At 35.4% G+C, this 15,121-nt stretch overlaps 2 protein-coding genes across 6 annotated transcripts; both read right to left on the reverse strand.

The window, feature by feature from the left end:
• Positions 1 to 286: 286 nt before the first annotated feature.
• LOC128210755 (monocarboxylate transporter 9-like) lies at positions 287 to 2,801 on the reverse strand. The gene is made up of 5 exons (XM_052915108.1): positions 2,705 to 2,801; positions 2,172 to 2,387; positions 1,590 to 1,958; positions 1,026 to 1,076; positions 287 to 426 (listed from the first exon to the last, which is right to left on the reverse strand). The coding sequence occupies exons 1-5, from the start codon at positions 2,799 to 2,801 to the stop codon at positions 287 to 289; spliced, it is 873 nt and encodes a 290-aa protein (XP_052771068.1).
• Positions 2,802 to 6,216: 3,415 nt separating this feature from the next.
• LOC128210330 (monocarboxylate transporter 9-like) lies at positions 6,217 to 12,959 on the reverse strand. 5 transcript variants are annotated; one of them, XR_008257144.1, is made up of 7 exons: positions 12,012 to 12,959; positions 11,464 to 11,607; positions 10,217 to 11,005; positions 9,743 to 9,793; positions 9,192 to 9,361; positions 7,352 to 7,403; positions 6,217 to 6,949 (listed from the first exon to the last, which is right to left on the reverse strand). XR_008257144.1 is itself a non-coding variant. In XM_052914610.1 (6 exons), exons 1-5 carry the CDS (start codon positions 12,475 to 12,477, stop codon positions 9,225 to 9,227), a joined length of 1,587 nt encoding a protein of 528 aa, XP_052770570.1. In that variant the 5' UTR covers positions 12,478 to 12,959; the 3' UTR covers positions 7,342 to 7,403; positions 9,192 to 9,224. The 5 variants fall into 5 exon arrangements, 4 of the variants coding, with proteins under 4 accessions (XP_052770570.1, XP_052770571.1, XP_052770572.1 ...); XM_052914610.1 differs by lacking the exon at positions 6,217 to 6,949 and having other exon boundaries at positions 7,342 to 7,403; XM_052914611.1 differs by lacking the exons at positions 6,217 to 6,949; positions 7,352 to 7,403 and adding an exon at positions 11,742 to 11,855 and having other exon boundaries at positions 7,436 to 9,361; positions 12,012 to 12,149.
• Positions 12,960 to 15,121: the final 2,162 nt, after the last annotated feature.

Consider the following 15,121-nt stretch of genomic DNA (forward strand, 5'->3'; position numbering starts at 1 on the left):
TGTACATCGGGTGTTTTATCCATCCATCATAATGCCCATTCAAACTTCCATAGCGTCTGTGTTTTTAGCATTATGAGGACAACCATCATTTTATGAACAGAATGTATTCAACACCTGAATTGAATGGCATACTTTTTCAACTGCGTCCACTTATCATTGATATTTAAAATCATAAATAAATAGAAAACCATATTTTAATAGTCAATATCATATGTTTTATTAATCAGCGGTATTGGGAATACTTCTGGTACACAAGGGTAATATTCCGCATGGTTAATCATGCTCTTCAAAGATACGGGGTTTCATTTTCTGTATTCTCATCCATCAAACCGCTTTGGTGAGGCGGATTCGGAACATGTGGAAATTTCTTGATCGGAAGACACACCAGAATAATTCCAAATACTGAACTGATAAGTAAACTGGCTCCTTTGTATGAAAAACAAAACAAAACATTTCTTTAAGTAAACATCTGCATATTATTTAAACAAAAATATAGGCAGATCTGATATTTTTTAACTTAAAAAACTTCTTATTGAAAGACAATAGCTCCCTTATCAGGAAAAATATAGTAAAAAGGATTAGAAATGAAGAAGAAGAAGAAGAAGAAGAAGAAGAAGAAGAAGAAGAAGAAGAAGAAGAAGAAGAAGAAGAAGAAGAAGAAGAAGAAGATGAAGAAGAAGAAGAAGAAGAAGAAGAAAAAAAAGGAGAATATAATGATGATGATGATTAGAAGGAGGAGGACGAGGACGAAGAAGAAGAAGAAGAAGAAGAAGAAGAAGAAGAAGAAGAAGAAGAAGAAGAAGAAGAAGAAGAAAAAGAAAAAGAAGAAGAAAAAGAAGAAGTGCGTGAGTTAAGTCGACTTGACCAATGATCAAACATGTTAGTGCAATACAATGCACATTTTCATTTTGGATGGACATATACGAAACGATTTCACATGCTACATATTATACATAATTGTCATAACTTATTTATGAAACAAAATGTATTGAAGTATCTATGTAATCTGATGAACATGAACATACCTGCAATAAACATACTGTGGGTATAAGTCAACCCGCTGTCGAGAACAATTCCTGAAACATTTGTCAATGTGTTATATGAAACTTATTAAACTTTCTTCTTTAACTGAAAGAAAATCAGAAATTGCAAGTAGATGTGTTTTCATTAAAAGCTTTCTGGTGATTTTTAGAGTTTCATCAGAAAATGAATATTAAATCTTCCTGTTTAAAACTGTACAGTGAATTAACAATTTGACATTTTTCACTGTTTTTCCCGCACTCCCTTCCAAATGGTCAATAGTAAAACTGTTTTGGTGATCACTCGTTAGACTTTCTTACACTGGTACAAACCATTATTCTTTGTTTAATAATGTTAATAAAGTGTTTGAGGTTTAACCGTAGCATTTCATCCCAAACAAATTAACCTCTTTACGTGAAATAATAAAAGAACCATATTATTAAATCAAAATATACAATGAGCTAGTCCATTCCGCAATATCTTTAAATGACTTAGAAATTCGGATAAAGAAATGCTCAATGAGTTTTAATTACTATAATATAAGCTAGTTATTATTTTTCAATGCTTACCTCCTACAATTGGACCTAAAACAGAGCCTAATCCATTGCCGAAGTGTACAACGCCCAAAGCTGCCGAAATAAAGTGGGTACTGACAAATCTTCTATTGATAGCAACCACAACCACGTGACAGCACCCGTATAACATTCCAACCAGAGTTCCATACACCACATGCCCGCTGTAGACGTTGGCCATAAGCGGATAAAGACATGTGGCAATACCCAGAAGGCATATTGTCACACTGTATATGTATACTTCATTGACGGCCGAAAAATTTGCTAACACCCCTGTCAGTAATCTACTCGGTATACTGACTATTCCTGTCAAAGACACTATAAATGTAGACTGCATTGCTGTAAAGCCGCTATGTTGAATGTATGCTGGCATATACATGTAAATTGTAGCAATTCCCAATCCATACATAAAGTAAGAAACGAAGCACAGCATTGTTCCATTATTAAAAAGAGATTCCCAGTAGTTTTTAAGCAGACCTCTCATATTCGAACCATTTTCGTTATCATTAACGACTTTCACACCAAGTTTTCGTCCTATCTTAGCATGTTCTTCAGCCTTATTCGGCTTGCAAACCATACCACATGTAACAATGTTCGCAGAAATCCCCGCCATAATAATGAACATTCCCGCGATGCCGTAGTGATCACGTGACACTTGTAATAGAAAGGAGCAGGCAAGAGTTCCGAATCCGACACCGACAAGAATTACTCCTTGAGCAAGATTAGTGCTTTTCTCTTTGAAGTGGAAAGCAATGGTCACATATGACGCTGACATAGCAAGTGTTAATCCAAGGCCTGAAATTATAAAGGGCATAGAAAAACCTCATTTAATTATTAATGGTAATAATTCATAAGTTTGTTTTAGATTTTGATAAAAAATAACCGATTTGTAATTATGGTGTGTATAATATCCAAGAAGCTAAGCTATATACAAAATAATACTGATTTGTTTCATGTTCAATAGCATTTGATTCAGCTTTCTTTTTCTACCTCTGTACAAGCGGCATGTTCTTGTCTCATTATTAGCAAAAATGTCATGTCGTTTAGTCTGAAACATGAACAATACAACTGATTGCAAAAACGTTAATGGAACCCATATACACATGTCTTACCACAAATAATGCCATAGGTAACTATGGCGACGTAGATGTTGTCTGCGAATGCCGTGGCCAAGTTCCCAGCAGTAAGCAGAAAACCGGAAGTCACCATTGCTGTTCGGCAGTCAAAGCGGTCAATAACGACACTCGACAATGGTGCTGTCGAAATTTGATATCATTTTTTATTAAATTCTTTAGTATAGAATGTGTAAATGTGTTCATGGCAATTCATGGTTTATGCAAAATGTATTATGCTTGATGAGCCAATATGCTTATAAGCTAACAAGTGTAATGGTGTACCAAATGGTGGTACATATTACTCGCTCAATCGTTAATGATAATATCTGCATATACTAAGATGTTCTAAAATAAAACATTTGATCGAACTTTAATGTCCAATGAGACAAATTCCAGTTTATGAATACCACGTGACAAATTACGTCATAAATGCTACGTTGGAAGTCAAAATTTTGCTTCGAATAAAGGATTTGAACAAAGATAACTTCGTTATTTCTTTACCATTTTAAATGAAATATAGCGCAGTCTACGCCGCTCACAGCGCCCGCCTTCCATTTTTTACCAAAGTTCGATTGAGAGTTAAGTTTCTTAAAACACTTCGACAAACCCTTTCACATAACGGCCGTCTGACCGAGCACTGTCAAAACATTATTTTGGAAACAGGTGTGTCGAATTGTTTGATAAAACTAAGCACCTTATGAAACTCCGGTTATAAAACGCAGGCGGGGCTCTTTAAGCGGCAAAGACCGCCCTTTGTTTCATTTAAAATGGTGTAGTAAAGGAAACGTTATCTTTGTTTTAAGTCTTCATTTTAAGCAATTAAGCAAAATGTTGCCTTCCTACGTAGCATGCATGACGTAATTTATCACGTGGTATAGACACACTGAATTCTGTGTCATCTATTTTTTATAACCAGAAACAGTAATAAAAACATTTCATACCTCCAAGCATGAATAATGCGGAATGAAGCGCACCTGCCCATGACGTCAGAGCCGCTACCTCGTGATACCTCTCGAGAAGTACGGCGTGCACGAGACCTACACAGTTTACCAGTCCGCCAAACATTACGTTTGCTAGAAACGTGGCTATTAATACATCAACTGGTAAATCCATTGATATTTTAATGTTATCAATTACAGTACAGAAGCTCTCATTTCGTTCTAACGTAAAGTATCCTTCGATATAAGAAATTTGTATAGCACTCCGGATAAAAATGTAAAAATGCCCACATGTGTTGCAAAGTTTATGCCACATCACGATAATAGTTGTATTTTACTGCACTATATCATGCATATTGAGCATCGCGTTAACGTGAAGTTAACCCACTGACTTACTTCTGCCAAACTGCTTACAGAGACAGTAACTACATTACCCACTTATTTGTTATGATAGTTGAGTCTTACTGATGTATTAGGCAAACAGTTTTTACGATGCGCTCAGTTAACACTGATATCGAAATTTATAAAGGCCCCATTTCAAGATCACGGTTTTCAAATTATTTGATAAAATATGGTGATTTATTTTACCTGTTAATGATGAGATGGTTTGCATACAAACATAATAAACACAATCTTCCTCGAGTGTATTAAACATCACATGTAAGTCCTAATGCAGCTTTTACCGTTGATGGAAGTTTAGTTCAAGTGTTGTTGTGAAATTGAGACCTGAATAACAATACAATAGGGTTATTAGTGCTGCGTTTTGATCCGGGAGGTTGTATTTGACTCGAGTGGATTTTTGCAGATTCGGATGTCACGAAGCGCAAGCCGGATAAAAATCAAAATCTGCAAAAAATCCACGAGAGTCATATACGACATTCCGGATCAAAATGTAGAACGAATATCCCTTTTATCATACACATTGCTTGTTAGATCACTTAAAAGCCACATGTTTTCATAATAAATGTCATATTAACGACGCACTATTTTGTTTTATGACGTCATTTTAACATCGCGCAACGATACTTGTTATGACGTGACTTCACAGGGGTGGAATACGGCCGTATTGCACTGGAGTGGAATACGGACTACCGTATTTTGCGATATGTATTGCGTGTGGATTTATGATGGGTGTATAATAAAAACAATGTCTGCTTCGGAGTATGTACTTGTACATAAACCAATGTAAGCGTAATTCTGAATAGCAGTCAAAATAAATTCAGCTTAATCCAGAACGTCAACAAAATTAAAGCCATGCCTGAATAAACTGTGTGAATACCTGTTTAAACCAACGGATAAATCCAAAAGGAGTACCTTTGTGAAACAATGTAAACTTAATCCTTTACATCAGTACAGAGAAATGTCAGGTTAATTCTGAATAACAGCAGAGAGCAATGTTAGCTTCATTATGCATATCAATAGATAGCAATGTCAGGTTAATTCTGAATAACAGCAGAGAGCAATGTTAGCTTCATTATGCATATCAATAGATAGCAATGTCAGGTTAATTCTGAATAACAGCAGATAGCAATGTTAGCTTCATTATGCATATCAATAGATAGCAATGTCAGGTTAATTCTGAATAACAGCAGAGAGCAATGTTAGCTTCATTATGCATATCAATAGATAGCAATGTCCGGTTAATTCTGAATAACAGCAGAGAGCAATGTTAGCTTCATAATGCATATCAATAGATAGCAATGTCAGGTTAATTCTGAATAACAGCAGAGAGCAATGTTAGCTTCATAATGCATACCAATAGATAGCAATGTCCGGTTAATTCTGAATAACAGTAGAGAGCAATGTTAGCTTCATAATGCATATCAATAGATAGCAATGTCCGGTTAATTCTGAATAACAGCAGATAGCAATGTTAGCTTCATAATGCATATCAATAGATAGCAATGTCTGGTTAATTCTGAATATCAATACAAAACAATGTAGGCTTATTCCTGAGGGTCAGTGCAGAGTAATTTCTACCTATCCTTTAATACAGCTTAGTTCACCCCTTCCTGTGGTTGTCGTCCAATGAGCACGTTATGAGTTTAGAAATATTGGCTGAATTATTCGTTTATATTTACTTTGTGCAAATCATCTATTTATTCTATTCATGAAGTAAATCTAGTAAGAAATCAATATGGCAGACTCTGCCTAGTGAGATGGTACATTCCGTGTTGTGAAAACCGCTTTTCTTGCTCTTAGTTCAAATTTAAATATATGCACAATAATCTAATATCTACAAGTTCGTTGCAGTGCCGTAACACATTCACTAGAAATCTCTATACATTTTGTGTTCATTGACACAAATAGGTAATTCAGAGCCAAAAAGGTCATGCACAATACCTCGCGTATTGGCTGTGACGTCATACTTAATTATCTACTTCTCTCAGTTTCAACGATAACTAGTTCATTTATTACTTCATTTATTCCAGCTATCTCTAAATACCCTCTGACCAAATACGTAATGTATGGACTATAACTTACACTGTCGGCCGCACAGCGCAGAGCTGAAGATTAAACGGGAACGCTAGTCACGTCTCACTCAGTGATTAATTCATCTGATAGAATGCCCATTCAAACCTTCCATTGTTTATTTTTATTAAGCATTATTGGGTTGAGGATGTGGTTTGTATGGAGATCATTTCACAAACATAATGTATTCAACGTTGGAGATGAATGAAATTCATTTCAACTGCGTCCAATTTCTTGTAAGGAAACATGTATTATTTTTATTCTCCAATCCTCCTACAACTGGACCTAGAACGCCGCCTAAGCCATTGTCATAGTGTACAACGCCCAATGCTGCCGATATATAGTTGTTACTTACACATTTTCTATTCATAGCAAGTCAAACAACGTGACAGTAGCCTGCATTGCTGTGAAGCCGATATGTTGAACGTATGCTTGCATATACATGTATAGTATACTAATTCCGACTACATACCATACGAAACAAAGCAAATCATGGTGCAACTGTTGAATCAAAGTAGTTTTAGGACGTATATCATTTTGGAACCATTTTCGCTAACATTAATACCGTTCAAACCAAGTCTTCGTCCGATCATAGCATTCGGTTTACAACCCAATCCACATGAAACAATATTCGCAGAAATTCCTACCATAATAATAACTATTCCTGTCATGCCGTAGTGATCACGTTAGACTTGTAATAGAAAGAAGATTGTCAGAATTCCGAATCTGAAACCAACTAAAGTGACTCCTTGAGCAAGATAAGTGCTCTTCTCTTTGAAGTGGAAAGCAATGGTCACATATGACGGTGACATAGCCAGTGTTAATCCAAGGCCTGAAATGATACAGGGTATATTAAAATCGTAGTTGAAGCATTAATGATAATAATTCATACAGTTTGTTTTGAACATACTTCCGGTACGTTTATTTTTTTTTTTATTCTATTGATTTTCCATTTATGTCATTTTATATCAATTGCATTAATGTATTTTGCATAACAGAACAAGATTCTTATATTGGCCATTCAATGCTTGATAACTGATAAGTTAACATAATTTTATTGAATATATCTCCGGTAACTTTAACTTTGTTGGGGCATAGTGTATCATTCTTTGCCGAATCGTTGATGAAATCTGCAAATCACCTAAATAATATCTGAAACCATACTTCAATGTTTAATACAACACAATCTATTGATCTATTTGTTTTACCAAATATAGTTAAAAGCGGTTCATACCTTCAAGCATGAATTATTCCCAATGTAGCGCACCTTCCCATGACATCAGTGCCTAAACAGTGGTATTAATACATTAAATGGTAAATCCATTGAAAGTGTGATCATTGCTTTAGTTTTATAATATTAGCTTTATTTTAGTTTCTTCTTTGAGCCCATTTCTGACTGATCATTAAAACTTCTTTTAAAACGAAAACAGTTTACTGATAATCAAATTTGTGATCATATTCATCCGTAAAGTAAATCGATTTTGTATGGAAATGTAAATGCGTTAATGTTGGTTATAATACGTGTACTGTCGTGTGTATGTATTTATACGCTCAAATGTCCTTTAAGAAGTTGACAGTACTATTGGCTTCTTCCAAGGGGAAGTAACTTCACGATTTTGTTTCCTTTTTTTGCAGACAGCGCAGATACTTGTTATCCTTTAATCGAGTATAAACATTTGGCGGTCGATGTGGAAAACACTTTACTTAGGCATTTCACAATAAAGTACAGCTGTTGCAACTACCAAATCGATATCTCATTCGGTTTTGCGCAGTCAAGCCTTTTTGTTATCTCCAAGGCGACCGTTACACCGGCAGGCAATGAATTGCGATCTATGAATTCACTTTTGAGATAATTAAATTAAATCATTCGATTCTTTCGTCTAACTAAAAATCAGAAGAAGCGTGTTCTGTAAAACTGCAATATTGGCACTGCATTTATTCATAAGGTTAACAGGCTAAAGTTATAATTATGTTCAAAAGAAATGTTGTGTCAGTTTTGTTGTGCTTTGTTACAAGTATTCGACTATTTTATCGGTTTGAGGAAAAGGCATTTAGTAAACATTCGCTAAGATCCAATAGAAGCTGAAATTAAAATCTGTTTAGAGTATCACTACTGTGTCACAGTCTAAACGTACTCTGTCAACGTGAGATCTTTTTCGGTTAATTTATACCATTTGTTCATTGTTAACTTATTAGCGCAATCAAAACATCTCATTCATCTTCAATCACAAACATAAAGAAAATTGATATTCTGAATAGATAATGAATGCCAATAACAAAGAAAACACACTGTATATCAGACAAGTTCCAGGTAGCAAATACATTAAATGTTTTTGATATTTCGAAATCATAGACCACTTATGTTTGATAAAAGATGATCATTCCAAAATGCAACACCATATTTTTCATAAGTCAGAAAAGATGAATCAACTCTAAGAAAAGCCCTTGTCTCCCCCAAATAGTCTTAGATGTTTTATTTTATTGGATAAAGATGTTCAAAACTAATAAACCATAAAGCCTTCTGGAAGCTATTCACTTAATTCATTTTACGGATACAATTAAAATCTTTTTTGTTTATAGTGACCGGTCCTAGAGTTGCCTTTTTAATTAAATGCATCAAAGGGACTTTACTCTATAAATGTTAAAGATTGCATTGGGAAATTGAAGAATAAGCCTGCTCTGGGTAAGATGCCCCTTGCCCCACTTTCAGTATGCAGGAGAGGTATTCTCTTATTTCTCATGTAACCATTTGAAATATATTGATTCAATGTGATATTCGGTATTATATCCAACAAAAACGTTGTCATGGTGCTGTGAAAACGATCATTCACTTTTACAAAACATATAATAAAGAGTTTGGGAATTGTTCAGAATTTTGTTAAAATTAACAACGTTGTTATTTTCATCATTGATAACTTTAAAACAGTTGTCTCAAATCTTGTTAACAAACATCTAACAACGTTGTTAACTTTAACAAAGTTCTGAACTATTGTTTCTATGAAGTATCAATAAAACGCCGCTTATCGTATGTACAAAAACAGATATCAGACACTTGTTATATAATTTGTGGATACCGCAATTTATCAAAAAAAACTATCCAGATCCGTCTAGAATTTTTCCTTCGATGTCCTCCCTTCTTCACTAGTATGTGTTTTTTCAACAAATATTGAAATTCCATCGGTCCCTTCGGCAGCAAAACGAGTAGAGAAAGCACCACAGACTGCAGCTATTAGATTACAAACTCCTATAATGAAAATGATTTTACAGTAAATTACATGCTTGTGTTAATGAACAGCTTGTCACATCTGCATTATATATTTCGTATTACTATGTCAAGTTGAGCATTAAACGCATGATTGTTACAGTAACCATGAATTTTATATAGTTCAGCATATATGTTGAATTGGGTGTCAAAGTGGTATGCAAATTCAAATTTTGAATGAAATCAAATACTAGATTAAGAATTATGGCAGAGCCATGAGAGGTCTTTGTAATACGGACAGATGTACGTAAATATGGACGAAATTAAAAAGAAGTAATGATCACTAATTTAAAGAATGTAAAATTGCTAAATATGCTCCCTCGGAATGAAATGAATATGAATATAAATAAAATATTCTAATACCTGCAACTATCACAGACTGATCATACGTTCCACCCGAATCGACAAGTATTCCTGAAAGATTTAAGTTCGGAAATAAAACAGCCATCCGATCTGTAAAATACTAGGAAAACAACAACAATGTATTCCAAAGTGTACGTTTTGATTGTATGAATTCAAGTTACATTCCTACACGCATGTGGTAGATCGTGTTATAAATGAGCTCATGCATGTTCATACCATGTCATAGGTTGACGGGTTCGTTATTTTGTACTTGTATTAGATGTTGTTATACCAATTAGGTAAAACGCATTGATGCTCATGTTGTCATGAAGTGGAAGTATTAAAACTGGTCGACATTATATAATTGTATATATATAGCTTTAAATCATTTGTATCTAAAAGAGAAAATGTGACTTATTATATGTATTGTAAATTATTATTGTCTAGTATTCAACAAGAAACATATCACATTATATAATTCATGGATTTAACTACCTGCAAGTACTGGTCCTAAGATCGCCCCCACTCCTCCAAACATAAATACGAGACCAATCGCGGTAGCAATGTAGTTAATACCAACAAACATCAGGGAAACTGTCGTCAAGGCGACATAACAAGAGCCAACAAACAGTCCCATAAATATTATATACACCAAGTGACCAACATAGTGTTGAGAAAAAAATGGGTAAATGATCGTTGTAATTGAAATAACAGCCATCGACCCGGCATACAGAATTATTCCATTGCAGTTTGGAATGTTAGCCACTACTCCTGTCAGAAGACGGCCAACAACTGTCAATAGTCCTGATAAAGATATCAAAAACGCTGCCTGATTTTCCGAAAACCCCTTTGTTGTTATGTATTTTGGCAAGTGCAGGAATAGCAGATATGACCCAGTACAGTACAAAAACATACTTAAGCATAAACAAACTATTCCTTTCTTGCGACACACATTAATGTACGGCATGATTTTTCTTTTGAAAACATTCTTGCCTGTCGATAAACTGTGCGAGTCTCTTTGTCTCAAAATATGGGAATGATTCTCTAATTGACTGGGAAAGCAGAGCATTCCAAAAGTAACCAGATTAGATTGCATGCCAGCGCAGCAAATAAAAAACCCAGAAAAGCCGTAAAAATCCATTGCCATTTGCATTAGAGGGGCAAACACACAGAGTCCAGCACCAACGCCAGACATGGCTATACCGAGGGCAAGGTTACGGCGTTTTTTGAAGTTGAAACCTACAACAACCATAGCAGCGGTATAACCAAGTGCGCCTCCGATTCCTAAAAAGAAACAATAAAGTGAGTATAAGTATCCTTACAAACTTTAACCATAGCAACAGCAATGAAGCTGGGGGACAAGTCCTTAAGGCAACGAGGCTAATGTTTTGGTTAAATGGACACATAATTCATTTGCTTGTAAGTATAATCAATGACAATATAAATCGTTATTTAGTTTATCAATGCAAAATAATTTAATTTTGTTTAAGAACAGAAAAACAAATATTAGAGGAGCATATCAACTGTTAAGGACTATTTAAAATGCCCTTAAACAAACATTATGTAAGCGATTTCAACAAAATTTAATCTTGAGCGTTCTAAAGGAAATAATAGAACAACTTTTGTTGTATGTAAATGGAAAACACATCCTATTACAAGCATGCTGTAAGAACTGCTTTAACATGCACGACTACGCGACATTTTTAAAACTTTGCAGGAGTGGACCTTGTAAATGATTTTACCAACGATAATGCCGCATGTTAATACTGCAACTTCTATGTTTGGAACAAAAGCAGTTGCCAAATAGCCGCCGGTGTAAAAAAGTCCCGAGCAAACGATCGCCGTCCTGCAACTGAACCGATCAACAACCGCAGTTGAAAGCAGACCTGCAATGGATAAATCAATAAGTAGCCAGTGCTAAGAAAATACATCTTGCTTCTTAAACTTTCCGAAATCGGGCTTTAGCTGCAGTTGTTATAAATCATGAAAAAAACTATAATAAAAATGCGCAGGTTGGTACCTTTTAACGACCAAAAGCTATACTTGAGCGTGCAGTGTGAATTCCATTAAGTACGTGATATTCAAGGTAATCCTATTTCTTGTAGACATTTTATGCAGTCAGCAAACAACGACACTGGCAAAAGTAAAGAAAAATAACTATTTACGATTATACGATTATGTTTATGAACAAATATTTAGGCGGCTATGCTTGATATTATCACGTTATTACAAGTGTATTGTATTCGCACAATATAAAACAATATGGATGACTCGAAGGGGTGAAACATACCTCCAAGTGAAAGAATGCCCGTGTGTAAAGCACCAACCCAAGCCGTAAGACCGACGCTCGCTTTAAAGTGATCTAGTAGGGCGTTGTGTATGATGCCGACAGAATACATTGAGCCTCCGAATAGAGCAAAACTGAAGAAACTTGCTACTAAAACAACCCATGCCAAACCGGTATCGAGATCACTGAATTCAGGTTCTAATGCTAAATGCACTGCATCCTCATTTGACGTAACATTTTTCAAATCGTCTTTCAATTCTGTAATCTGTATTTCATAAAGTAAAGCTTTCGATTCACGGTTTTCTGTACGATTCAGTTGTTTTAATGCAATTTCTTCTATTTGAAAGCAATGTCCCATTGCATGATTTGAAATTTCAATGCCATTGCGTGCTGTGACTGTGACCGTGTGATTCATAGCAGCATCCGTTGTGGTCATTGTGATAAACAATTGATTTTTGGAAAAAAACATGGAGACACACTGTTGATGAATTTAAACACCGTTTCGTCGTAGATTTTCGTCCAATGATGCAGCTATACGCATCAAATTGTTTCTATGTAATGTGGTTGATCCAATAAATATAATCACATTATAAACTTTACACTTTCACAATCATTAACGCCGATGCACTCCCCTGAGCTATGTTGAGCCAAATAACACATGTATCAATAACAGAAACAGCTTATCTCCTTACTAAATCCTTCCATTCCATACTCATTCCAAATGACGTTAATCTGTTTAAATTCCTATGACCTGCAAGTTAGGTATGCGATACAAGCTGCAGTTGTTCAACCTTTAAATTTAGCAATAACTGTTTTCTTTTCGTCGTTGGCTTAAACATTATGAAAATAAAGCAATATCCTATTTCACTAAACAATAGCACATTCAATAGGTCTGTGTTTAATGTCAAGCAAGTATAACTACGTTGTTCATAAATATTTCCTTCTAGCTCGTTCGAGTACTGTATGAATCACTAGCTTGGCTTTGGGTCGATTATCGGGAATAGTGTTGTTGGAAGGCTGCATTTCAGTAAATCTTTAGTATTAGAAACTAACCTAACACACTGAGAATAAAGGCACTCACTTGCATTATACTTACAATTATGACTGACTGTTTCAAATGTATTTAACTAATATACTTATTTCATCAAGATGTATGTTTAACACGTAGTTTAGTTTTGACTAATTTATCTAAGGTCGATTATGACGACATCAGATAAAATATCATTCGAGTCCGTTTCCTGATCAGAAACCAGGGGCCGTATTCACGTACATGTCTTAGCCTCAAATGTAGACTTAGGACTCAAGACTAAGACTTTGGGCTGTAAAACGGTGTTCACTAATGTTTCTGAGATTCATGTTTGGTTCCAACGTCTGAGTCTGAGTCACAAACGTTGAGTCTTAAATTAAGAAGCTTTGCAACTTTCTAATATGTCGGCTGGACGTTGAGCGATCGTGAATAATGTTATTAATCAGAGGCAAGTGTCATGTCCTCGTGTTTTACTCGACAGGAGTAACCCTCTTGATGACCTGAGGGAAGAAAAGGTCTTTGTCCGCTAAAGTTTCAGGCCGGAGACAATCGTTTTTCTAGATACAGGCAGATGTTATGCCATACCTTTGGTGTTGTTTGTGTTAAGCTACCTGCGGTTTTTCGCAACAGGGGCCTTTGAGTTGAATGTCGGCGACATTGTCAACCTGAACCAGACCACAGTTGGTAGGGTTTGCCGCCTGGTTGGACAGGTAATTTCGGGTCTAGCAGACCAGTATATCTGCGTCCACTCAGGTGATCGTCTCCGCCAAGTGAGGCAGCAGTTCGGTGCACTGACTGGTATGAAATATCCACGAAATCTTCACTTCTTAAGCTTAAACTTTAAAGGAATTACCCCAGCAAACATTTTATATCGGCCCGACCTCGGGCCGATATGGAACACTCCATCGGCCCGACATCGGCATTTACATCGGGCCGATGTCGGCATATTTTTAATAGCCGACATTTAGCCAGCATGATGCCGATATCCTTCCTATTTCGTCCCTATTCTTATACAGATGATTTGTCATGCTCAATGACAACAGAACAAGATAGTTAAAACACAAGATTTTGTCTTGATTTATCTTCTGAGAGAAAAAAATAATAATGCAGAGAAAATCAGCCGTAAACCTACATGCATATTATATACTCATATATTACTACATAATAAAATAAGCTACTTCATCTTTTAAATTTTTATTATTATTATCATTGCTATAAATATTTAAACAATTGAATTATCACAGAATGTGGATAATACCCCTGAACAGTTTATCAAAATGTTCAAGTAAAAATACAAAAACATGCCATAATACACACAGGCTGTTACTGTATAAATAATCAAACAAACAAATAAGATTTGAAATAAAAGTTATTTCATTGAACATTACTTAAGGTAACGCTACTGCATTAAACATTAAATGTTTTTAACATAATATTGTTTTGTTTTTTCATCCCGGTGTTCGAAGGATGCACTCAGATATTTGCGTCTGCCTCATTTCCCTCCCACCATCTCTGTCGGATGCTGTCTTCATCCAGGCGGCATTTTTCGCTCTCACCTCTGTTGTGAGAAACGACGGAATTTCACGACACCCTCTAGAATAATTGCATGTACTGTTAATACATAGGCGAGATAGGTCTTTTCCAGGATATGGGTATTTACATAATGAATTTTCAAGGAAGTTGGTATTCTTAATTTAAATTGGGTTTTTGTTAAATGTGAAATGTTTTTTTTGTGTGTTTGTATAAAATTTGCCTACATCCCTTCGCATATTTTTGGGGGGATTATATATTGAACTGTGCTTGAAACAAAGGTTAATAGCGGTATATACCTGTAGAGATGGTGCAACTGTTTGGGGATCTTATAGTAACTGTTGTGCTGCCTGCAGAACAGTCCTGCCATAGCCAGTGTCGAATGCCTTGGTGTTGTTGTCACTGACATTTATTCATCCTCATCTGATTAAACACGCTTCCTCTGAAATGCATCACATTTTGTTACAGTTACAAATGCATTAGTCGGTTATCCTGATCATTCTCCCCTTTAGGTAAATTTAAAGGTTGGTATAGTCAACCTGTTTTTCTTAAGTGT

The sequence above is a fragment of the Mya arenaria genome, chromosome 12 (genome assembly GCF_026914265.1).
Source record: "Mya arenaria isolate MELC-2E11 chromosome 12, ASM2691426v1".
Lineage (NCBI taxonomy): Eukaryota > Metazoa > Mollusca > Bivalvia > Myida > Myidae > Mya > Mya arenaria.

Coding starts and splice junctions, on each gene's coding strand:
- LOC128210755 (XM_052915108.1), bottom strand. CDS start 2,801: ATGGTGACTTCCGGTTTTCTGCTTACTGCTGGGAACTTGGCCACGGCA. Junction 2,388..2,704: donor TACCTATGGCATTATTTGTG/GTAAGACATGTG, acceptor TTATAATTTCAG/GCCTTGGATTAACACTTGCT. Junction 1,077..1,589: donor TTTAGGTCCAATTGTAGGAG/GTAAGCATTGAA, acceptor CAAATGTTTCAG/GAATTGTTCTCGACAGCGGG.
- LOC128210330 (XM_052914610.1), bottom strand. CDS start 12,477: ATGTTTTTTTCCAAAAATCAATTGTTTATCACAATGACCACAACGGAT. Junction 11,608..12,011: donor GGGCATTCTTTCACTTGGAG/GTATGTTTCACC, acceptor TATCCATTGCAG/GTCTGCTTTCAACTGCGGTT. Junction 9,794..10,216: donor CTTAGGACCAGTACTTGCAG/GTAGTTAAATCC, acceptor TAAATCTTTCAG/GAATACTTGTCGATTCGGGT.